Source organism: Balaenoptera ricei, chromosome 18, assembly GCF_028023285.1.
Source record: "Balaenoptera ricei isolate mBalRic1 chromosome 18, mBalRic1.hap2, whole genome shotgun sequence".
NCBI lineage: Eukaryota > Metazoa > Chordata > Mammalia > Artiodactyla > Balaenopteridae > Balaenoptera > Balaenoptera ricei.
Window position 1 is genome coordinate 18,777,472 of NC_082656.1, and position 26,198 is coordinate 18,803,669.

Sequence of the window (26,198 nt, forward strand, 5' to 3'; positions counted from 1 at the left end):
TAATGCAACAGAATCAGGTCACTAGGATAAAACTTGACCTTCTTGAATATGGATCCTCTCATGTTAAAGGATTAAATATTTTGAGAAAACTGCTGTAAGCCAACTGCAAGAGGGGAGACCTTAACATTTTATTTTCCAAAAGAGGCAGCAAATAATGTTTATGAATACAATAAACACATCTCAAAAAAGAATTATACAACTTTTATTTTCCATGGATTTTAAAGATACTTTTGCTACATAGTTTATGTATTTTTATGAGATTATATTTTTTCATTTGTATGAAGTTCAACCTTATACAATTTCAAGGTGATACGTTTGGTAGTGTATCTATAATCTTTAAAAAGTTTTTAGAGTTTTTGGAATGTACAGTATATGAGGTAAAATCAAGATTACATTAAAAATTGTTTCTCCTCTGCACTAATTTTGCAGTGAGGCTCAAATGGCAAGTACACTATTAAATGACATTTACTATCAAAAATAGGAGTTCATTTGAGTTACTATGAAAAACATAAGCCACTGCAACTGCCACAGTGGCACATTTTACCATTTTAGACATTCAACTATATAGAAATCTCTGGGCTATTACACTCAAACTCATTTGTACTGCCAAATGTGGCACTTTTAAGAAGTTTCTAGAAAACAATCTGAATCACTGTTTTGGGGGAAGTTAGCCTACACATAAGAGATTAAATTTAAATAAAATGTAAACATACAGTATTTTATAGTGACAGATCATTCTTACCACTTGGGAAGGCCAAGTTTATCCATTTCTTTTTTGAACAAAGGTTAATGTTTTTTCTACAGCACAGATCATTTGACATAAAACAATTACAATACATGCTCATTCTAATATAAGAAATTCTTCAGAGATCTTCAAAGCACAAAACATACGTCCTTTTTTTCAAAGACTGACAGAAGTGCTTAGTAATCACGAAACTGCTAACCTCAGCAACTAAAAATTAGTGACTCACTATCCTAAAATTCAAATAATAAATTAAAAAGGCTAGTTACAAGTGTTTCACAGATAACAGATGTGATAAAACAAGAATTTTAGATAGTTTCATTACAAACTATTATTACTGGCAGTCATGGACATCTATGCAAGATGTACAATGTGATACTTGACAAAATTCAATCTGATCACCCAATAACTCACAAATGCAAGCTCACAAAACATTAACGAATTATGTAATTGCAAAGTGCTCTAATGCAACATTAACCACATGCAATCAACAACTGGAACAGTATCCAAACAGACATTACATTAAACATTAGTTTTTCAAGAAAGAAAGCAGCTTGAAGTTTACTGGTGCAAATTAATTTTGTCTTCGGATTTGGTGCCCCAAACAAAAGGTTAGGTTTGATTATGAATTCTGATGGTGATGGCAGTAGTTATGGGAGAAGCAGCAAAACTTATGGGAGTTCTTCAAAATTAGCCTGTACCAGATAGATGGAGTGAGAGTGTGTGTGTGTATATGTATATATATATATTTCTACACTTGGTATATATAAAGCCATATATGTATGTGCATGTCCTTATACACACACATATAGTTCAAAGGCTCACAAAACCAAATTAAATAGGTTTGAAATTCAGAATTATGATTACTTTTAAAAAGTATGTAAAAGCCCTCTGTTCTTTTCCATGTTCTCAAGACCTGAAGATGGGTTTTTGAGTAAACATTAAAATACTTTTAGGCCAAGTAAACTGTCTGTGCTTTCTTTAAGTGACTTATCTGTGAATTCGTGAATATATACTTATAATGAAGAACTCCACATTTATCAAACAAGAAGCTTCTTTTTTCCATGCATATTCTTTCATCCAGTTTTTGTCTGCTAAGCCCCTCCAGTTATTCATCATAATCCCACTTAACAAATTAAGACAAATGAGGAGGTAGAAATATAGCACTAGATTGCTTTCACAGCATCATACTTTAACATTTTTATATAGCATGTTAGTGTAAATTTTAATCATTCTGAATTTTTCACTAGGTAATAATTAAAACAAACAGATCAGGTTGTCACTGTTACACTCATGCTGACTGGTCAAAGTATCAATTATATATTGTTGCCTCTCAGAAAGTTTGTTTCACAAGAAGGCATGTCAAAAAAAGAAGAAGAAAAAAAAAAAAAGGAAAAGGAAAGAAAAAGAAAAAGAGCCCCAACCGAACAAAAAACCGAAACGTGCTATTTCTGTGGCTTGCATTCTAATAAGGTGCCAGCCTCTACCTAACAAAATAAGCATTAAAAATGGCAAAAATGATGTACTATAGTCTCATTGCCAGTGCTAAATGTCACTGTTTTTGTAAAAGCAATACAGAAATAATTTTAGTACACGACAAAATAAAATGTAATACAATATTAAAAATAAAGTTATATTTTCACTTGATTACAAAGTACTGAATGATAAAGGCAATCAAAATGGAAAAGAAAGCAAACAGCACAAGGATGACGGCTGCACACTGCTCGTCACTGAGTGCCCGCCGGGTCCTCGTGCTTTCCACAGTGTCTCTGTTGGTGCTGGCTGGTGGTTCAGTCCTCTGAGAGATGAAGAGTACTGTTGTGCTGTAGGGGCCTACGAGGTCCTGATGCCCCACAGGGTCTTGGCACTGGCGAATGGCACACACACGGAAACGATATTCACAGTTCAGCTGAAGGCTTGAATACCGGAATGAAGAGTCAGGCCCTTTGTAAATCTGATAGTAAGACATTAGAAAAAGAATTATATGGGAAGGCTGGGTAGAAAATCTATGTTAAAACTGGCTAGTTTTAGAATTATTTTTGACATGGAAGCTAGTGAGTGCCACTGCTTGTATCTTTTAAATGACATTTAAAAAATACCTATCCATTAAAGAACTCAACTGTTTGCTGTATAATGGCTGGAGAAATCTGTAAAGTAAGGATGTGATATCTACCCTCACAGAGCTTACAGACCAGCTGAAGAGTGAAGATGTGTCCCCAGAATAGCTAGAGAACAAGCAAAATCAGTCCACGGGCATTTCTCTGGTTTCACCAAATGTAAGAAGTCAAACTTCTGTGAAATCATTCCATGAAAGGAGGAACAGTGTCTAACCTTGCTCTCCCATGATATCTTTGTATAACTGGTTTCTGTAAAGTTTCAAACAGATCTGCTAAATGAAACAATAAGTGAAAAAGGAGAGCTCTCTATAGGTGTCTATGGCAAATCATTTTATAAACTTCAAAAGGAGAGATCACTTAGAATCCAAGAATGGGATTTTAAAACCCAACTCCTCTGCTCATCCCTTAGAAGGGAAATAACAAGAATGGAATTCCATAGATTTTTCAAGACAGTGTGCTAGTGATTGAGAGGATATGTATTGGAACTGGGTCCAAGCTCTGCTCTACCACTGCACACTCCTCCAGGGCATAATAGTAGTTATCTTGTATGGTAATTACGAGAATGAAATAAACTAATACTTGTTAAAGCACTTCTTAGCACAGTGCCCAGCATATAGCGAGTGCTCAATATATGGAAGCTATCACTTCCACTACTGCACCCCTTCACTCATTCTCTAAATGAAAAGACCAAGACTCATAGTGATTTCCCAGTTGAGTTTCCCCAGCTAGTTGGTGGGTTATATAAGAGATCAACCAAAACCTGTGGGCTAGCATTCCCTCAAGCAATTTTAGTAGCCTCAATTGTATCTGTGTTGTGAATCTACATTTTTACATACTGGTTTGCTTCCAAAGGAGAAAGGTAAGATCTTTCCCTCATTTTTGTGTCTCCAGAATCTAGCATATAATAGGTACTTAATGAAAAGCCACTATATTAGGACTGACTATGTATACATCAAAATGTATATCAGTAGATACTGAGAAGATATATAAATGAACTTCTATTGGAAAAGTAAGCTTTAAGACAAATCTTAAAAAAATGCTGAATATGAATTAGTTCTGAAGACGCATATGAGCATTTCAGGAAGTGCGAATGTAGAAATGATTTATGTCTCAGTGACAGTAAAAGGATGAACTTAAGTAAATCAGAAGACTGTATTAGAAAGCAGTGTGAAACAGTATACATACAATGAAGTCAGTTTAGTAAAAATAAAAAATATGTATTTGTCTTACGGGTATAATGGGTGATATTTATTTTCGTCTTTAAAATTTTCTTTACTTTCCATTTGTCTCCAAATGAGCGTGGTAATGTGATCAGGAAAAAAACCTCACCAAATGGCATGAGGGTGATAGGTGAAGAGATCTGACATTGAAAGGAGGAATATGTTAATCCACTAGTTGGAAATTTAAGTTTAATTCTACAGGGGCCACTGCAGTGTGTGATATTTAAACTGTTTAAGGAATCCTGATCATAAGGCTGAGAGGGATTGAGGGAGTTGGGCATGACAAGGGCTCTTGCCGAGTTATGAGGCCCTGGTATAATTTTCATGGATCACTTAAAAAGTGACTTTTATTTTAATAAAAGTTGGCAGGCAAAAAAAAAAAAAAAAAAAAAAAATCTTCCAAGAGTTTAAAGCTTGGGGACCAAAATGATGTTAGTGTTTATGATCCTGACGAATGAGGAAGAAGGTGGAGAGGAGAGACTGGGAAGGAAGATGATGAGATCAAATTTTCAATTTTGTTTTAGATGTTGGGAAGATATCTAAACAGGGAGACATCCTATAGGTAACTGTAGATTCAGGACTGAAGAAAACAGATACATTTGCTAGAGCTGATTTTAAAAGTTTTATAGATCTAAGTGAAGCTATTCAAAAAGAGTCTCAAGCTCAAGATAGCTGGGTTAGGCCTTAGAATGAGAAGTAAGAATTAAAATGAGTAACACCATTTCCACCACCCCCTTTCATATTGACAAGATAAATTTTGTGGCCCTAATAAACAAGAAGGCAAGTAAAAACTCTAATAAATTCATAATTTTTTGGTCCATAGCTATTGCTCACAGATAGTATTACATATAATTAAAACAAAAGAAAAACTAAAATATCCCCTTTATATTTGCTATCAATCAACTATCCATTTACTTAGGCAGAATGTGGCAAATATAAATTAATGCAGATTTGTAGTTAAGGCGATGGCAGGTAAGACATTACTGTTTTCACTTTCTTTGCATTTTAACTGAGAAATGCAGACTAAAATTTAAGCTTGTAAAGTTTGTGCATATCTAGCAGGCCAAGAACTTTGAAATAGTACACCACCTGCAACAGAATTTATAGGAAAACCTTTATAGAAAGCTTAGAGTTTCATAAATTGGTATTTATCCTTACCTTAGCTTTGTGAATATATCACAGCATGGAGAAAATAACAACTGTAGAATTGGGGCCAATAAGACTGAAATCACTATTTTACCTATTTATATCTTCCTCTATATCTGCATTCTAAAAATCTATTTGGTTCGCGAGATTAATTTACCAAGTACCCATACTAAAATTCAAGACAGTCCTTGTTGTTACCTTTTAAGGACAAGTATACATGTTTACTACCAAAGACAACCACTTTTGAAGCTGTCATTACAGAGGAACAAATTCTGTTGAACTATTTCTACTTTCTGCGTACATTACATATCCACAATCTGATCTTATAATGAGTAATACACACAGTCTGTATTATTTATAGCAATTAGTGTAAGACAATGATTTCAGCAATACATTACTATTAGACTGAATGCAGACTTAGTCAAAACTTCCCTAAGATTTATTATAGATTTGACTGCATTTAAAAGTAATTACAGTTGACCCTTGGACAACACGGGTTTGAACTGTAAGGGTCCACTTATTCACAGATCTTTTTTCAATAAGTACAATCTACAGTTCTACACAACTAGAGGCTGGCCAAATCCATGAATGTGGAACAGTGAACATGGAGGGCCGACTATAAAGTTATATGTGGTTTTTCCACTGCACTGGGGGTCGGTGCCCCTAACCCTTGTGGTGTTCAAGGGTCAACTGTATTCATTAAGACAAATAATAAGGCATATGTTGTCATATAATTTGGCACATATGGTCACATAATGTGATCCTTCTGTAACTTATGAATGTATTATTGCAAGTAATTATTTTGTAGTGATCAATAAATGAAGGGAACAGTAAAAACCCTCAAAAACAACTGATTATGGACAAATAACCACGTAACTCGTCTCTACCATTCTTCCCCTCTATTATTGTTGAGGAAGTTGTAAGTGAACTTGGAACTTTTAGAGCATTTTTTTTTGAATTTAACTTAATTTTTTTATACAGCAGGTTCTTATTAGTCATCAATTTTATACACATCAGTGTATACATGTCAATCCCAATTGCCCAATTCAGCACACCACCATCCCCACCCACCGCTGCTTTCCCCCCTTGGTGTCCATACGTTTGTTCTCTACATCTGTGTCTCAACTTCTGCCCTGCAAACCGGTTCATCTGTACCGTTTTTCTAGGTTCCACATACATGCGTTAATATACGATATTTGTTTTTCTGACTTACTTCATTCTGCATGACAGTTTCTAGATTCATCCACGTCTCTACAAATGACCCAATTTCGTTCCTTTTTATGGCTAGGTAAAAATTCCATTGTATTGTATATATGTACCACATCTTCTTTATCCATTTGTCTGTCGATGGGCATTTAGGTTGCTTCCATGACCGGGCTATTGTAAATAGTGCTGCAATGAACATTGGGGTGCATGTGTCTTTTTGAATTACAGTTTTCTCTGGGTATATGCCCAGTAGTGGGATTGCTGGGTCATATGGTAGTTCTGTTTTTAGTTTTTTAAGGAACCTCCATACTGTTCTCCATAGTGGCTGTATCAATTTACATTCCCACCAACAGTGCAAGAGGGTTCCCTTTTCTCCACACCCTCTCCAGCATTTGTTGTTTGTAGATTTTCTGATGATGCCCATTCTAACTGGTGGGAGGTGATACCTCATTGTACTTTTGATTTGCATTTCTCTAATAATTAGTGATGTTGAGCAGCTTTTCATGTGCTTCTTGGCCATCTGTATGTCCTCTTTGGAGAAATGTCTATTTAGGTCTTCTGCCCATTTTTGGATTGGGTTGTTTGTTTTTTTAATATTGAGCTGCATGAGCTGTTTATATATTTTGGAGATTAATCCTTTGTCCGTTGATTCGTTTGCATTTTCTCCCACTCTCAGGGTTGTCTTCGTCTTGTTTATGGTTTCCTTTGCTGTGCAAAAGCTTTGAAGTTTCATTAGGTCCCATTTGTTTATTTTTGTTTTTATTTCCATTACTCTAGGAGGTGGATCAAAAAAGATCTTGCTGTGATTTATGTCAAAGAGTGTTCTTCCTATGTTTTCCTCTAAGAGTTTTATAGTGTCTGGTCTTACATTTAGGTCTCAAATCCATTTTGAGTTTATTTTTGTGTATGGTGTTAGGGAGTGTTCTAATTTCTTTCTTTTACATGTAGCTGTCCAGTTTTCCCAGCACCACTTACTGAACAGACTGTCTTTTCTCCATTGTATATCTTTGCCTCCTTTGTCATAGATTAGTTGACCACAGGTGCGTGGGTTTATCTCTGGGCTTTCTATCTTGTTCCATTGATCTATGTTTCTGTTTTTGTGCCAGTACCATATTGTCTTGATTACTGTAGCTTTGTAGTATAGTCTGAAGTCAGGGAGTCTGATTCCTTCTGCTCTGTTTTTTTCCCTCAAGACTGCTTTGGCTATTCGGGGTCTTTTGTGTCTCCATACAAATTTTAAGATTTTTTGTTCTAGTTCTGTAAAAAGTGCCATTGGTACTTTCATAGGGATTGCACTGAATCTGTAGATTGCTTTGGGTAGTATAGTCATTTTCACAGTATTGATTCTTCCAATCCAAGAACATGGTATATCTCTCCATCTGTTGGTATCATCTTTAGTTTCTTTCAACATTGTCTTATAGTTTTCTGCATAAAGGTCTTTTGTCTCCCTAGGTAGGTTTATTCCTAGGTATTTTATTCTTTTTGTTGCAGTGGTAAATGGGAGTGTTTCCTTAATTTCTCCTTCAGATTTTTCATCATTAGTGTATAGGAATGCAAAAGATTTCTGTGCATTAATTTTGTATCCTGCAACTTTACCAAATTCATTGATTAGCTCTAGTAGTTTTCTGGTGGCATCTTTAGGATTCTCTATGTATAGTATCATGTCATCTGTCAGTGACAGTTTTACTTCTTCTTTTCCAATTTGTATTCCTTTTACTTCTTTTTCTTCTGATTGCCATGGCTAGGACTTCCAAAACTATGTTGAATAATAGTGGTGAGGGTGGACATCCTTGTCTTGTTCCTGATCTTAGAGGAAATGCTTTCAGTTTTTCACCATTGAGAATGATGTTTGCTGTGGGTTTGTCATATATGGCCTTTATTATGTTGAGGTAGGTTCCCTCTATGCCCACTTTCTGGAGAGTTTTTATCATGAATGGGTATTGAATTCTGTCAAAAGCTTTTTCTGCATCTATTGAGATGATCATATGGTTTTTATTCTTCAACTTATTAATATGGTGTATCACATTGATTGATTTGCGTATATTGAAGAATCCTTGCATCTCTGGGATAAATCCCACTTGATCATGGTGTATGATCCTTTTAATGTGTTGTTGGATTCTGTTTGCTAGTAGTTTGTTGAGGAGTTTTGCATCTATATTCATCAGTGATATTGGTCTGTAATTTTCTTTTTTTGTAGTATCTTTGTCTGGTTTTGGTATCAGGTTGACGGTGGCCTCACAGAATGACTCTGGGAGTGTTCCCTCCTCTGCAAGTTTTTGGAAGAGTTTGAGAAGGATGGGTGTTAGCTCGTCTTTAAATGTTTGATAGAATTCACCTGTGAAGCCATCTGGCCCTGGACTTTTGTTTGTTGGAAGATTTTTAATCACAGTTTCAATTTCATTACTTGTGACTGTGCTGTTCATATTTTCTATTTCTTCCTGGTTCACTCTTGGAAGGTTATACCTTTCTAAGAATTTGTCCATTTCTTCCAGGTTGTCCACTTTATTGGCATAGAGCTGTTTGTAGTAGTCTCTTAGGATGCTTTGTATTTCTGTGGTGTCTGCTTTAACTTCTCCTTTTCCATTTCTAATTTTATTGATTTGAGTCCTCTCCCTCTTTTTCTTGATGAGTCTGGCTAATGGTTTATCAATGTTGTTTATCTTCTCAAAGAACCAGCTTTTAGTATTACTGATCTTTGCTATTGTTCTCTTTGTTTCTATTTCATTTATTTCTGCTCTGATCTTTATGATTTCTTTTCTTCTGCTAAATTTGGGTTTTGTTTGTTCTTTCTGTAGTTCCTTTAGATGTAAGGTTAGGTTGTTTATTTGAGATTTTTCTTGTTTCTTGAGGTAGGCTTGTATAGCTGTAAAATTCCCTCTTAGAACTGCTTTTGCTGCATCCCATAGGTTCTGGATCGTCATGTTTTCATTGTCATTTGTCTCTAGGTATTTTTTGATTTCCTCTTCGATTTCTTCAGTGATCTCTTGGTTATTTAGTAACGTACTGTTTAGCCTCTACGTGTTTGTGTTTTTTACGTTTTTTATCCCTGTAATTGATTTCTAATCTCATAGTGTTGTGGTCAGAAGACATGCTTGATATGATTTCAATTTTCTTAAATTTACTGAAGCTTGATTTGTGACCCAACATGTGATCTATCCTGGAGAATGTTCCGTGCACACTTGAGAAGAAAGTGTAATCTGCTGTTTTTGGATGGAATGTCCTATAAATATCAATTAAATCTATCTGGTCTATTGTGTCATTTACAGCTTGTGTTTCCTTATTAATTTTCTGTTTGGATGATCTGTCGATTGGTGTAAGTGAGGTGTTCAAGTCCCCCATTATTATTGTGTTACTGTTGATTTCTTCTTTTACAGCTGTTAGCAGTTGCCTTGTGTATTGAGGTGCTCCTATGTTGGGCACATATATATTTATAATTGTTATATTTTCTTCTTGGATTGATCCCTTGATCATTATGTAGTGTCCTTCCTTGTATCTTGTAACATTTTTTTAAAATTAATTAATTTATTTATTTAAAAAATTTTTGGCTGTGTTGGGTCTTCATTACTGTGCGAGGGCTTTCTCCAGTTGGGGCAAGCGGGGGCCACTCCTCATCGCAGTGCGTGGGCCTCTCACTATCGCAGCCTCTCCCGTTGTGGAGCACAGGCTCCAGACGCGCAGGCTCAGCAGTTGTGGCTGACGGGCCTAGCAGCTCCGTGGCATGTGGGATACTCCCAGTCCGGGGCCCGAACCCGTGTCCCCTGCATTGGCAGGCAGAGTCTCAACCACTGCGCCACCAGGGAAGCCCTGTAACATTCTTTATTTTAAAGTCTATTTTATCTGATATGAGTATTGCTACTCCAGCTTTCTCCTGATTTCCATTTGCATGGAGTATCTTTTTCCATCCCCTCACTATCAATCAGTGTGAATATGTCCCTAGGTCTGAAGTGGGTCTCTTGTAGACAGCATATAGATGGGTCTTGTTTTTGTATCCATTCAGCAGGCCTGTGTCTTCTAGTTGGAGCATTTAATCCATTCACGTTTAAGGTGATTATCGATATGTATGTTCCTATTACCATTTACTTAATTGTTTTGGGTTTGTATCCATTCAGCAAGCCTGTGTCTTCTGGTTGGAGCATTTAATCCATTCATGTTTAAGGTGATTATTGATATGTATGTTCCTATTACCATTTACTTAATTGTTTTGGGTTTGATTTTGTAGGTCCTTTTCTTCTCTTGTGTTTCCCACTTAGAGAAGTTCCTTTAGCATTTGTTGTAGAGCTGGTTTGGTGGTGCTGAATTCTCTTAGCTTTTGCTTGTCTGTAAAGCTTTTGATTTCTCCCTCGAATCTGAATGAGATCCTTGCTGGTTAGAGTAATCTTGGTTGTAGATTCTTCCCTTTCATCTCTTTAAGTAAGTATATCATGCCACTCCCTTCTGGCTTGTAGAGTTTCTGCTGAGAAATGAGCTGTTAACCTTACGGGAGTTTCCTTGTATTTTATTTGTCATTTTCCCCTTGCTGCTTTCAATGATTTTTCTTTGTCTTTAATTTTTGCCAATTTGATTACTACGTGTCTTGGCGTGTTTCTCCTTGGGTTTATCCTGTATGGGACTCTCTGCGCTTCCTGGACTTGGGTGGCTATTTTCTTTTCCATGTTAGGGAAGTTTTCGACTATAATCTCTTCAAATATTTTCTCGGGTCCTTTCTCTCTCTCTCTTCTTCTGGGACCCCTATAATGCGAATGTAGTTGAGTTTAATGTTGTCCCAGAGGTCTCTTAGGCTGTCTTCATTTCTTTTCATTCTTTTTTCTTTAGTCTGTTCCATGGCAGTGAATTCCACCATTCTGTCTTCCAGGTCACTTATCCGTTCTTCTGCCTCAGTTATTCTGCTACTGATTCCTTCTAGTGTATTTTTCATTTCAGGTATTGTGTTGTTCATCTTTGTTTGTTTGTTCTTTAATTAATTCTTCTAGTTCTTTGTTAAACATTTCTTGCATCTTCTCGACCTTTGCCTCCATTCTTTTTCCGAGGTCCTGGATCATCTTCACTATCATTCTGAATTCTTTTTCTGGAAGGTTGCCTATCTCCACTTCATTTAGTTGTTTTACTGGGGTTTTATCTTGTTCCTTCATCTGGTACATAGCCCTCTGCCTTTTCATCTCATCTGTCTTTCTGTGAATGTGGTTTTTTTTCCACAGGCTCTGCAGGATTGTAGTTCTTCTTGCTTCTGCTGTCTGTCCTCTGGTGGATGAGGCTATCTCTAGAGCAATTCTTAAATTTACTGTGCTTAAGCACCACTTGGAACTTAAAAACAAAGAAACTAAAGCAGCAAAAGAAAAACAGAATTGTGGGTTCCACTCCTAGACATTCAGGTTTATTAGGTCTGCAGGCCACTCTGAGGAACAACTGTTTTTGAGAATCTCAAGTTCAGAAGTTTAAGAAAGGAAGAAATTGTATAGAATCCAACAGGCCACTGTCCCAGCAACCGTTCTCCTATATTGCCAACAATACCCTAATTTTGGATGGGGTATCCAAAGTACAGCCCATGTACTAGGAGAAGCTGGCTGAGGCTTAACTCCAGAGGTGGGCCCTGGCTGGCTTATGCCCTGGCACAGTCACTGCTTCAGGGATGGCTTTGTAACCCAAGTGCTATCTTTTCCCTGAATGTGAATAAGGAAGTGTAAGTTCCCCATGGCAGGCACTGAGCACCGAGAGAAACTATGTCCCTGATGACTTCATTAAGCTCCTCGATCAACCTGCCTACCTACAGGCTTCTCCCTAAAAGTATTTATACTTTATAAGCCAATCTGAATTAACTTTTCTGGTACTTGTAACATTAATGAGCTTGGACACAAGAACTGTCTTAGGTACAGACTCCCAGATGGGGCTTATCTGCTTTGACGGTGGTTCTACTGTCCCCCAATATTTTCACTTCACCCTGTTATACCACTTGAAATGCTGCTTTTGGTTTAAAAGCACTTGCTTTGAAAAATGTATACACTTCTGGGAGGATGAAAGAGCCAGCAGACACTCGACTTTTGACGTGAATTTTCCCATAGAAAGAGTCTTTCTCCTAATGGCAATAAGGTCAGTTATACTGTGTATATGAGAATTACGATGTATGTGAGAGAGGGAGGCAAGAGTCAGAGGAAGAGTGTAATTTTAGAGAATGGGGCCAAGCCTTGGGGAGGTGCTGCAGAGCAGGGCACAGAGCAGGAAAAAGGCAGCAAGAGTTTGGTGAAAGCCACTGACTGATCAAAGAGGGATGAAGAAAGGGAAGAATGTAAAGCAATCAATCAATATGTTTCTAAGTTTGGCCCAGGGTCGTTAAGTACTGGCTGCTGCTAGGCTAATTTGCTTCCAGGTCCCCAAACCCAGCAACACTACAGGTTAAACAGGTTTTAATAGGCTAGCCTAGAAACTCAACCACCAATTTATAAATAATAATCCTCTTCTTAAAAACATCAACAGTTCCTACTGCTGTAGAATGAAGACCCACCAAGACTTGGCCTCCTCCACTACACACTCCAATCTTTTTTCTTTTTTTAGCTTTTTTTAAAAATTAGTAATCTATTTTATACATATTAGTGTATATATGTCAACCCCGATCTCCCAATTCATCCCAGCAGCATATGCCCCGCTTTCCCCCACTGTACACACTCCATTCTTGAGCCTTACTCAAGTCATACTTGAGAGTTCATGGTTCCTCCTAAGCTCATCAGCCCCCCAGAAAGACTCCCTTTAATGATAATCCTTTTGGAAAACATTCCAAAGTCCAGCTGGAAAAAAAATCATTCCTTTTTATAAATTATGTTTTATCTTTATCATGACCTTTTATTTGCTTACATAGAATATCATGATTATAAAATTTCTGCTTCCTTGCTAACGTCTAATAAACAACTTTCTTGAAATCAGAACAGTAACTTATTAATAATGTAGCCCCCTCAAATTCTTCATATGTCGTATTTAATACATGTGTGTTGAATAGCAAGTCAATTTTAAGTAAAATATTAAAATCCCATGAATGAGATTGAACTCTTAAAAAAATGACCTTCAAACTTTTGGAATACAACTTGCCAATAAATCATAAAATTTTATAAACATTTAAGAGATTTAGATGAGCATATATATGATGAAGTTCTAAGGAAATCAGTATTTTAAGTTTTACAGTATGCTTACAATCTAAAGCAAAATTGGTGATAGGGTTAATTTAGCTTTTAAGTTAAATTAGAATTAGCACTGCTGTTTCATGTAGTGATATGTTTATTAAAATTCATATACTACTCAAATGTGGGTTCCCTATTTCCTCTGAACATGTAATGCAATTACATTTTCTTTAATATTAATTTTGTTTCCTCCTTGGAAGGAAACCTGCTTATCTGTAAATCATATTCAAATCTAATTATCATGTCAATTTGCAGATGGCTTAATAAAGAAAAACAATCACATGCCAAATTTAATCAGACTCTTTGGGGCCTTTTGTAATTTCAGTTAAGAAATTATGCTTCCATATTTAGCAAAACTTGAAAGGAAAAAATTATACCTTATTGAAAGGTATTCTATTATTAATAGTTATAAAAGCACAAGAGTGAAATAAAACAGATGAATGATTTTTTAATAGTGAGAAAAGAAAATACAAGATAAGAACCTAAAATGAAAACAACCCAACTTAAAAGCCCTCAAAATCAAGAAGGTTAACAGCAAAAAGGGAGAAGCAGATGAAATGCTTACAGAAATAAGGCTTTTGAGTTGCATAAAAACTTCTTTATAAAAGTCATAATGAACACTGACAGCTGCCCACTTCATCGGCTGTTCACTGTTTACCAGGAACCTATCTTTGAAATTTCACCAGGAAGGTGATACTTCCTCTAGGCTTCCATAATAACTGTGTCTATTGTCATATTTACAACACTTCATTATAACTATGACTATTACTAACACTAAAAGCCTCTTCAATGCTGTCTCTGCATCTGTCCTCATCCTACTGTGGTCACAGTGATCTTGTGTCTGATCATGTGCCTACTCTGGTCAAAATCACCCTACACCAATCTCCATGCCCGCTCATAGACCCTCTACCATTAAAGCCCTGACTTCATTTATTATTCCTCCCTTTGCTCATGCCGCCCCAGCCATAGTGGCCTTCGTCTTGTACAGCAAATTTAACAAGCATGCTCCTGCCTCAGGGCCTTTGCACCTACTGTTCCTGCTTCTTGAAACACTCTTCTCCCCATATTCACTTCCTTTGGGTCTCTGTTCAAATGTCACCTGACTGCCCTATATGAAATAGCACTAGCTGTCCCTCGCCCTAGTACTCCCTAATCCTTTTATCCAGTTTTATTTTTTCTCCATTGTGCTTATCACTATTTAACATACGATATACTGATGTGTTTATCTGCTTTTGGAATCTCTTTTTCTACTAGAATGTAAGCTGCACAGAGGCAAGGACTTTTTGTTCACTTGTATCCTGAGTGCCTGGCACAGAGTTCAATAAATACCTGTCAAATGAATGAATACTCTGTTTAAGTGCAGTTCACACCCAAAAGATGTTGAATCCTGATAGACTGTGTAGTTACTAATCTTTGGAACATAGTAAGCACTGAACAAATGTTTCTGAATTAGGAAGATAAAGGTAGTCAAATCCTGCATTGAAAATACATAAAAATGAAAAAGGTGAAAGTGTGTATCTATAGAATTATATTTTGGCACATACCTGTTTGAATTCTGAATCTTTTCCCACCATAACTTGAAGACTGTAAATAACTGGATCACCTTTCATTGGCTGTAAACACTCCCATGTAATTTCACAAATGTGATCATTTACTTTCTCTATTTTGGGGGCTGTAGAGAACAAATATAAATAAAATCTGCTCTACTTGATTTTTAACATGGCACATCACACAGACACTTGTTTCAATCAAAATCAACAGACTTTAAAACATAGTTACAAACTTGAAATAAATATCAGTGAATTTTTGAAATTTGCAGAGAAATGGTCAATGGCTAACTCTTACCATCTCCAGGCCATACAATCTACAAGCACTCCAATGGCCAGACTGATTAAAAGATCTGTAAAGATAAGTACTATATTCCCTGAGCTAAAAAAAGCCAATGGCAGTTCTACATCTTTTAACGGTACTTCAAAGAGCATAACTAGAACGTGAAATTTTATAATTTAAGAAACCTTCTAAGCGAATGAGTTGAAAAATACCCCTGGCTGCCTGACCACAGATATGACTGCCTCACTCAGTAGTGGCGTACAAAGGTGTTAAAATCAGCAATCTTCTTAAGGTAAAGAGACACTAAACCAGATGAGGGAACAGAAAAATAACTCAGTGAAATCCATCAGCATTATTAGAAAGACTATTCAAAGAACAGTCTTGCTAACTATGGATCTGCTTAACAAATAATACATTCAAGATATGATCCAGGACACTGTACTAGAAATCTTTGTGATTTGTCCTCAGAGGGTGAGGAATTTTAGTATTTTTTACTTTCCAGGGTTATTTTAAAGTAAGAACCCTGCTGAAATTAATTTTAAATATATAATATATACACAAATGTGTGTGTGTGTATGTAAATTTGATTTAAAAATTCAAGTTAACTAAGTATTTATTTATGTTTTGCTAAACAGATGACCTGGCTCTCTCCCTGAAATCCAAATGAATGAAAACAGCAATGACTCAAAACAACCAGAATTATGATTTTTTTTAAGTAACAATAGTGGAAACAGCAAATGACCCTATTAGAAAACTAGCCTACCTATTCAATTTAGCACTTTTATGTTTATTAAAAAGATCAGTGACAAAAACCAGCACTTGTCTGATTATCAATATGCCAGATAAAATAGCTTTTATTATTAAGTGAAAGTCCCAGTAGGTAGGCTTTTCTAATTTCCTTCTTATAATTTAAATGTTGGACACATCCTGGATGATAAATTTTAATAGTACAAAAGTACTTTATGAAAAGTGCATTTAATTTATTATTAAAGAAAATAACTTTGAGGATGTATAACTTACCTTTCAGGGCAGCTGGGACAGATTTTGGAGTAGTGAAAATATATTCTTGGGAAAGAGGACCTTCCCCCGCTTCATTACAAGCTTGAATACAGAATTTATAAGATGTCGACTCATTAAGTCTTTGTACTTTGTACGTATGGCATGGGCCTCTGTACAGGGATATAAACCTAAAATGGAAATGACTCCTATGAAAAATAAACCTTGACTACCTTATGAAAAACGTTTAAAAACCACTAAAAAAAATACAGTTCGGACATTATTTAGGAGTAATAAGTTACTCCTAGAATTTAATGCCAGGAATGGTTTGTCACACAATAAATCTGTGTTTTTTTCATCAGATGATGAAAATCACAGAATGAGTAAATTTCCCAATTTGACATGGTTTCCTGAAAATTTATTGCTAAATTTTTCTCTTCAGGCTTCTGGTATAAGCTTTGTTTCTGACTGCTGTTTTTTAACGTATACATTTTAAAGGATACTCAGTACATCACAATTTTCATTATAAATTATTTCTAACTAGAGTCATAGGCATACAATTTGTCACATAAAAAAGAGAATTCCCTTTCCCAGGCATAATTTTAATTGATTTGGTGAGGTTTTCTTAAGATTTACATAACAGTATGAGATAATATATAATTTCCCATAAATTATCCACTTGAACTGTTCAATGGAAAGTTTAACATCATATATGTTATCCGTATGCTGAATGTTCCCCAAAGTTTTGATTGGCTATTTTAAAAATTTTTGGAAACTGAGGAATGAATAATGAATACTCATATAGTTCTAACAGTCTGAAAACTGTAGATAGATTAAAAATGAAGAAATATTTAATGATCTTCAGTAAGAGTATATCCAAGAAGCAGTAATTACGTAAGCCTTGCCTTTTGAATCTCCAATTTTTTTTTTTTTTTAATGATAGGAAAACAACCAGTGGCAAAACCACTGTCGAAAAAAGCTGAACGATAAGACCTGTGGTCAGGGAACAGCTGAGGTAGCATTCTGACATGATCCCACAGCAAGTGTAAAGAGTTGTGAAAAGTCAAAAGAAAGTAACTAAAGATATTAAATTGATTTAATGCATTAAGTTTATATGGTAAATTTACAATATCAATAAAACGTTTTAATTTATTTATTTTCCACAGCCAAAGACCATAAGCCATACCCCATACCCTACAACAATTCTCTAGATGCTAGCTAAATATTAACTATGGCTAAAGTTCTAAAATAAGAATATAAACTAATATAATCTATATTTAATAGAATCTTTGTTCTATTATCTTTCAACCAAACACCAATTAAACCTGTTTCCAGTAAACCTTCTTGCACTACTACCCCAAATGTAAATGCTAGAAAGGGGATAAAAATAACTTAAAGAATTAATTCACCTAACAATAACAACATATATTAAAGATAAATGGCTATACCAAAAACCTGTGGCAAGGCAAAGAATTTCCTTCTAGAGATAAGGCTACAAACAGTACATAAAATTCTGCCAAGAACAAAGGCTAACATTCATAGAGGCAAAGATTTCAGGAAACGATCAATACTATTTGCTCTGTGTAATGCTCTTACTGTTGATACAGTATGTTTAATTCTGTATGCTATTTTAAATGTGTAAGTACTTCTGATAGAGAGTACTTACATACAAGTACCTTGAATATTCCATTATTGAATACTTGGCTAAGATACAAACCCAACACAAAATACAAAGTAATCTTGGGAAATACTGTCCCTGGTACTCTGAATCTATCAGACATACAAATTATTTCTAATAAATTGAGTGAAAAAACAAACACACAAAAAAGAAAAACCAACAAAAAAACCCCAAATTCTTAAAAGATTAGAGTAACAGCTGTGAAAGATATATGGCATTGTTTATTTTGGATATAATATCAATAAACTACCCCAGATTGGAATTTGAATAATTTACACTACAATTATTTTGAGTAACACTGTAATTCAAATGCATGATTTAGTGGGGTAAAATATGGCATGGATGTAACGAGACTGTAAAGGATGGTAGCACAGAGAAGAACCTGAGTAGCCAGGGGACTGGACTATTTATTCAGAGAGTCTAAGATCTGATGGTGAGGAAGTAAACTACTGCATTCACTTAGTGTGCAGGCCCTGTGAGGGTGTGGAGGAGGGTGAGATATAATCCCTGCCTTCAAGGATCTCAAAGGCCTTAAGCCAATCAATGATTTACTGTAAAAACTGCCTCTTGCTGGAAACAAGCACTGAAGAGATTATTTTGCAGCACAGATTATGTTTCTTTTACTAGCTTGAAGAGAGAAAATGGGTTAGAGATGAGAGCCAAAGAATAGTTCCCCTATTTTTTTCTCTCTTGCATCACCCTCACAATTATAAACAGAAAATCTTCATTATGTCTTCTGATGTTTCAAAAATGGCATACTTAAAAATTATTTATGAGACTTCTGTTTTTTAAAACTTAATTTACTTCTATTGTTAAAAAAAATTCACGGACTTAAGACCTGAGAAACTATATAAAGAAGCAATTAGAAACACCTACCTTCCATTCTTATCCTCCATCTGAAGGTGGTACTGAACAGAATCTGTCGACAATGTCTTTGGGGTTCCTTCTCCCCACTTCAGTTTAAGGTTCTGGTGGCTGAAGGCAACACATTCCAGACGAGGTGGATCAGGAGGGAGGGGTTTAGTTTTTAATTTTATCATGTGGCTGAAAGGACCAGCTCCAAGGCTATTCAAGGCTTGAATTCGTATTCTAAGTGCCATATTAAAAAAAAAGAAAAAGTTTAGTTTATGATTATTCTATTTAAAGTGTCTCTCTGGTCTAGGCAAAAATTAACATAGTTTTTACTGTGTACCTGTATGTTGTATCTGGTTGCAAACTGTCTAGAATGTAGCTTGTAACCTTTCCCACAGTCAAGGGCTGTTTATCTCCAAAGTCTATGCTGTAGGCAAGGATTTCTGAACCATGATCACAAGGCTTTTCCCAGCTTACGGCAAGGCATGTAGACGGTGAATAGTTGGGATTTTCTATATCATCATCACTTACTTCTTGAAGACAAGTCACAATACCAGGAACTGATGGTGGAGTCACACAGGCTACTACTTCACTGAAAGGGCCTGCACCCACAATACTCAGAGCCTACAAATTAACAGAGCCCAAAAGGTAAAGACGCAATCATGAAAATGCTCACAGAACGCAAAACTCTGGATAGAGTAAAGTGACAACGCCCTGAACGCCTTTACCTGGACTCTGCAATAATAGGTAGTTGCTGGTGAAAGTCCTTTTAATTCATAACTGAGACCGGGCCCACAGTAACATATCTGCATACTTCCTTCAACTCCTCCCCACTCCAATCGATATTCAGTGACATCAGTTCCATTACTCAAAGGGACCTTTAAATTAAGAAAAAGATAAAGGTCTTAAGTCCTGACATGATTAAATAGCTTTTGGGCAAAAATGTTCTTTACCTGAGCATATAAAAAACAGAATTTAAACTGTTCAATATTACATTTTTATTCATTAAGGCCACCTGAATTTACGATTTGTCAAAAAGTATAACTTTGTTTTCAATTAGAAGTAGAAATATGACTGAATCACTTTAGAAAGAGTATTTTAAGGTAAATATACTTCAAAACAATTCTATTAAGTAATACAAATGTTAAATCGTACAAGGACATTTTCTTTGTTAAATTTCAAAAGAAACTGAAAATGTAATTATCATTGATTATTACTATATGCAATAAATATACTAGAGACAATAAACATAAGAGAAATAGTATTATAATAATTCCTATGAATGTTTGTTCTGAACATTAAGCTCACCGTGGCTAAATATCTCAGTACCGAGACAAAGCCTTTGATAAAATACAAAGCACATCACGAATCTAAATACTTGTAATGTAAATATACCTTATTTAAATGATTCAAAGAGAAAAAAGAATTCACTTTTTACCAAGTGAATTTAACTAGGACTTACTCTTTGTATAATTTATGGAGATAAAATGCACAGTATCTTTATTCTTTTATATAAACTGTTTTAATCACTTAAATATAAGTCAAGGAAATTACAGTACCTCCCAATTCACTTGTGCACAAGTTGCAGATCTCCATGTAACTTGAGGGGGCTTGCACTGATCTGGTGGTCCAGGGGCTGTAGTAATATCACATTTTTCTGAAAATGGTCCAAACTAGAAAAACAAATATTAACCAGTGTTTTCATTTTTCACCTACCAACTGCACAGCTCTCCATAAATATTCACAAATAATCAAATTCATCATCCCTTTCCTTTAAGACTAATTGGACATAATAAAATTCTAAAAGAAATCACAGAAAGTAAAGATTTAATTAATGATCATGGAAGTAAATATGTGGGGTATTTTAAAGTTTCATTTACTGTAGTTTCTTCTCTTGCCCCTTATTACTTCACGAATTGTTTTTGTAAAAAGGGCGGGGCATTCAGCAATTGGGTTGGTCAAATAAATACGAAGAAATTCTGTGAAGAGTGAAGAGATGATACCAATTAAAGGCGTGAGAGGTGATGGGCATAAATTATATCTTAAAATTTAGAATAGCTTTAGTAGGGTGTAAAAATGTAAATTCTCTGGAAATACAGAGAACAAATATTAAGATGATTTTGACAGGTTATCACAAACCTGAAAATATAGGTTAAAGACACTAGCACTAAAGATGTTAATCCCAGTGTACTGCAGCCTTGAGGGGCTGACAAGATCATGACTTCAGAAAGGAAGGAATGACGTACGCAAGGAATGCCAACAAAGTATATAAAACTGACATGTGAGAAATTTAAAAGTAAGTTTACAGATACAATGAACTCAGTTGGAGAATGAGACATAAAACACAGCACAGTTTACTAAAATCTGAAATAAAGGGGAGAGACTTGTCAGTTTAATTTTACGAAATTTTAATTATACTGTAGTTTAAAGAAACACAGTGCTAACTCAGTTAAAGTAAGAAATCAGTGCTTTGTCCTTAGGGAAGTTTTAATTCAGAGGGACGGGAGGTGTCACAGTTGAGTGGAAAGGGCGCTGGCTCTGGGGTCTGAGGCAGTGGCTGGCTTCCACCACTTCTTCGTCTGTGTGACTGCTGGGGCAGGTATCAGCTTTTCTGAGCCCCAGCTTCCTCAGCAGTAAAATGGAGATATCATCTGTTTTGTCCATTTATGGAGTTGTACATAGATAATATATTTTTTTTTAAAAACCCACACACACACACAAAAAAGAAAAACAACAAAAAAAGAAAAAAAAGAAAAAAGAAAAAAGAAAAACCCACACAAAACCAGAATGCTTAGAATGTAAGTTTTCTCCTTTAGGCAAAAAATGAATCACAACTAGTTGCAAACTAAAAAAAAGTAAATGCTGCATTTAACCAGCCTCAAAACACTTAATAACTCTAAGTATTTCATCTTATGATCATGTTTCTACTCTTTTTACGAAGTAAACCCTATTAGCACTGCCTGAAAGGCAAGCTTTAGCTCAGCTAAAGTCCAAAGTGTCACATATTGTAAGTGGGGTTTGAAAATACTGAGATTCTATAACAATTAAGTTATGGTATACACTGACTTCTCTCTTATTTATCAACAGAGGCTTATTAAAAATTGTAAAATTTGGAGTTGCATGTTGAAAGCAAAATGGTCAAATAATGGGTACAATGACGTATGTTATATGAAATACCACTGAGATGATAATTCAGTCAGCTCAGTCTTCCTACCCCCATTTTGTTAGCTGCACGCAGTCTGAAGCTGTAAGTCTTTCCAGGAAGAAGGCTGCTCACTGTACATTCCACTTCAGAACCTTGGTAAACTTCTCTGGGTTCATCTCTTTCTACAGGAGACATTTCCACCCCATAGCAAGAAATGGGTGATCCACCGCTGACCAAAGGGGGTCCTAAAGGTGGAAAGATTCATGCAATTTAACAAGAGGAATATATTTAATACTAACTTAATTATAATTTATTACCAAAATGAAAATTACCCCATCGTAACTGTATTTCTTTTGCTTTTGGTCTACCCTGTAATCTGGGAGGGAGGCATGGGCCAGGAGGCACAGCTGGAGTCTGCACAAGTAAAGATTCAGATACCTGCCAAAACAAAAGCAAAAACAAAACGAAAATGCCCCAAGCCAAATAATCAGACTGCTTTTGTTAGAGGAAAATAAGACAAACACAAAGATTGCACCAATAATTTGAAACTGTACTTGACTATCAACAGAAAAGGAATAAAGTTCTGAATAAAATCAAGCCCAATTAAATCATTAAAACTCAAATTTTATACAGGCAAATAAAGACATGTATTATGTGACCACTAGATAAAAAGAAAGTTACCAGAAAAAAACCCCCAACCGCCCCCCCCAAAACTCTTCTTTCCATAATTAAAAAAACCCAAAAAAAAACCAACAAAAAAACCCCTCCATATAACCTAATGGACATTATTTTTGATCATGTCCAAATGGCTCTACAAATCTCTTCTAAAGAAGGATGTTTTAACATTCTGTAAATGCTATCTGCTGTGTTTTCAGGAGGTTTAGACTATTTTGTCCACTTGATTGTATTTGTAACCTAAACATTAATTTATTATTAAAAAAAATCTTTCCTTCACCCTAAAAATAATTTAAAAATCAGGTAAGTTTTCCCAAGTATTTGGCATCTTTCCAGGTATTTGGTATTACTTTTAATTTCTATGCTGTTAAAAAAAATCTTTTAGTTTTATTTTAAAAAACTTTCTCTTAAAAACACTGACACAAACTCAGTGCCATATTCATTATCTGCACTGCACTTAAACTTTTTCCAAACATAAATAAAATATTTGGTCATCACCTTATTCAGAAAGGCATTCATATAAGAATACTATAGATGCTATATTAGAAAGATAGGTGTCTTTTTTTGGTGGGGGGAGGGGAGTGGGGGTTTGCTTTTTTAAAAAATCTAGGAAGATTTTCTTATTAAAGAAAATGAAGCAATTGGATCCAAAGCCTGTTGGGCAGGACTTGCAACTCAGTTTCACAGTACTCTCATTTTCAACAAAACGCTTATAATTCATTAAAAAGAATAAATATATGTTTTCATATATTTATTCTTCCAAAGCTAAACAGCAACCAGACAATAGATATTCACTAAATTTTGACCATAAGCTAAGTACTATATGTATTAGAATAGTCTGGTCACTATAAATTTAACCACCTGGGTTATACATTTATGATTTATTTCAATATTTGAGGTGGCATCTGATGATCTCATCTCATTTGACCAAACTTGGAAAAAAAAAATCTGCATGTAAGTATTACCGCACTCTGTCCTCCATCACTGATGCAGTAAACTCGAAAACGATAGAAACAGCCTGGATTCAGTCGATCGCAAAGATGTTCCCTAGTAGCTCCACTGTATATCATATCCCACTTGTTTCCTGTAAGGTGAAGAATTATGTTCAATCAGCTACCAGGTAATGTTTAACATTTTGGTACCATGGACATAGCAGGTATCCTAGCTTCACTAAGTAAGTGTTTATGTAATTTGTCAGAAACAATTTAAGCCTGTTTTTAGTTTCCTGGAAATGATCTAATTTTTTTTATGTGTGCAGCTTCCTAGACCAATTTGCATGGCTTTGTTGAAGTGAAATATCTCTGTAACTCTGTGCAGACTTTGACTTAGATTGATAATTTACTTTTAATTAAACATTTTAAGTGTTTACTGGGCCGGTAATAACATTATATAACACACAAAGAATAGAAAGAACCAATACCATAGGAAGTTTAGTCTTAATTAAAAGACATCCTTATTTTTTGCAAGGAAATAGGCCATTTGATAGAAATAAAGATTGTTAAATGTGTGATTCAAGAATAAAGTTTACTAGGCAAAGAATTTATTACTAAAACTAGTATAATGTAAGTTAAATTTTAGAAGATGATTTTTCTGATACATCTGGGTATAAATCTAACTGAGTAAGCTAACCTTCAGAAGACTTTAGGTATACTGGAACTGAGCAATGCAAACAAAGGAGGGAAAAAAATAAGAAAACAATATAGCTATACAGCAGTCTTGCATTTGAGTCACTGTATTTCTGGAGATTACAACTTAAAGTGGGTCATAATAGGCAAAATCCTAAATGCTACAAACAAAGGAAAAAATCAAGAGAAAAAAAAGAGATTATACAAAATTTAAAATCATGAAGAGTAAAGGTAGACTGGTATAAATCTATCAATTTTTAATAGATATTCTTACCATTAGAACCTTCTGCCATCTCTACTACATATTTATTGATGGCTGTTCCTCCATTGTCTTTTGGTGGGTCTTTCCAAAGAAGCAAAAGTGTTATTAGGCAGAGTATATACAATTAAAAAAATCACATAAACTCATAATAGACAAAATACCAAACCCAGGATTGCTCTAAAAGAAAAAAGAATCACCTGCAATGATTTAAAAAAAAATTAACTCCAGCATCTCATTTACTCTCTTGTTTTTGCATAAGGTAGTACATAAGCAGGTGCTCAATTAATTTTTGTTTTAAATGAATAAGTGATTTTAATTTCTCGTGAAAACCAGAATGAGACAGGAAACTGTAGCTACAAGTTCAGTAATCTTTCATTTCACACATTGCTGCCCCTGCTCAAAGTTCTACAGTGGACCCCAAGTGTTTCCTCCATCAAATCTGAACTTAGTATGTGTGACTACAAAGCCATCCTCAAACAGTAAATGAGTCTCACATTTCTCACTGAACTTACTTGAGCTAACAAATTTATTCAAGTATCTTAAAAATGATCTAAATATTCAAATCATTTTAATCAAATATAAAAGTAATGATATACAAGTATGCATAATATCTTACCCCAAGTTATTTTAAAACTATGTGAATGTATCTTTCCTTTAACTGAGGGCTTTACAGGTACTCCCGGTTTATCAGGGCATGTAGTAAATTCAACTACTTCACTTGGATTACTTTTACCTTCTGAGTTATAAGCAATAACCTATGATGAGAACACAAAGACATAAAATAATTAATGTTTGATACCTAATGATATAGGCTTAACGAACAAAGTGATGAGAGACAACTAGGCTCAGTCAAATGATTTATGTGAGGATTGCTTGTCTTCAAAAGGGACTCAGCATTAAAAACAAAGGGGATCCATCCACGTCTCTATATACACCAATATGTATAAAATAGATAACTAATGAGAACCTGCTGTATAGCACAGGGAACTCCACTTCACTGTACAGTAGAAACTAACACAATAGTAAAACAACTATACCCCAATTTAAAAAATAAATAAAAACAAAAACAAACAAAAGGGACTTAGCATATATGAAGAAAATTCAGGTATAACCCCCTTTTAGAATCAGTCTTGAAAATACAAGTATAAGTCTAACATTTTGATACTAAACAAGAGTCATCACTGGAACAAGCTATAAGCTATAAGCTATCTGGTGATACTTGATGGGCTTTAGGCTTGCTTTAACTTATTCTTTTATTATTCTTCAGGGGTTTAAAAAAATGCCCACAAATTCTCTGAATTTCCTCTCTTTAAAAGATAAAGGTTAATTCCTCTTCCCTTTGAATTGTACTTAATGACTTTCTTCTAACAAACAATGTAGAAGAAATGATGGTATGTGTATCTTCCCTATGGAGAAGCCCAGGTGGTGAGGAACTAAAACCTCTGACCAAGAGACAGCAAGGAGCTGAGGACTCCTGGCAAAAAGTTCACTTGAGTGAACTTGAAAGCACATCCTCCAGCCACAGTCAAGCCTTCAGAGGA

General features: G+C 35.2%; 1 protein-coding gene across 8 annotated transcripts in view; it reads right to left on the reverse strand.

Moving 5' to 3' along the window:
* Positions 1-1,741: 1,741 nt before the first annotated feature.
* FNDC3A (fibronectin type III domain containing 3A) overlaps positions 1,742-26,198 on the reverse strand; it is a 182,814-nt gene continuing 158,357 nt past the window's right edge. For 7 of the 8 annotated variants that reach the window (XM_059902752.1, XM_059902748.1, XM_059902750.1 and 4 more), the window contains 12 exons: positions 25,274-25,412; positions 24,670-24,738; positions 23,736-23,854; positions 22,428-22,533; positions 22,165-22,340; positions 20,510-20,623; positions 19,679-19,828; positions 19,291-19,574; positions 18,975-19,187; positions 16,445-16,611; positions 15,139-15,266; positions 1,742-2,696 (listed from right to left, as the gene is read on the reverse strand). In XM_059902752.1, coding sequence (XP_059758735.1) covers positions 2,382-2,696; positions 15,139-15,266; positions 16,445-16,611; positions 18,975-19,187; positions 19,291-19,574; positions 19,679-19,828; positions 20,510-20,623; positions 22,165-22,340; positions 22,428-22,533; positions 23,736-23,854; positions 24,670-24,738; positions 25,274-25,412 — 1,980 coding nt within the window. In that variant the 3' untranslated portion in view covers positions 1,742-2,381. The remainder of the gene's footprint in view (positions 2,697-15,138; positions 15,267-16,444; positions 16,612-18,974; positions 19,188-19,290; positions 19,575-19,678; positions 19,829-20,509; positions 20,624-22,164; positions 22,341-22,427; positions 22,534-23,735; positions 23,855-24,669; positions 24,739-25,273; positions 25,413-26,198) is intronic. The other variant, XM_059902749.1, reaches the window with a different exon arrangement.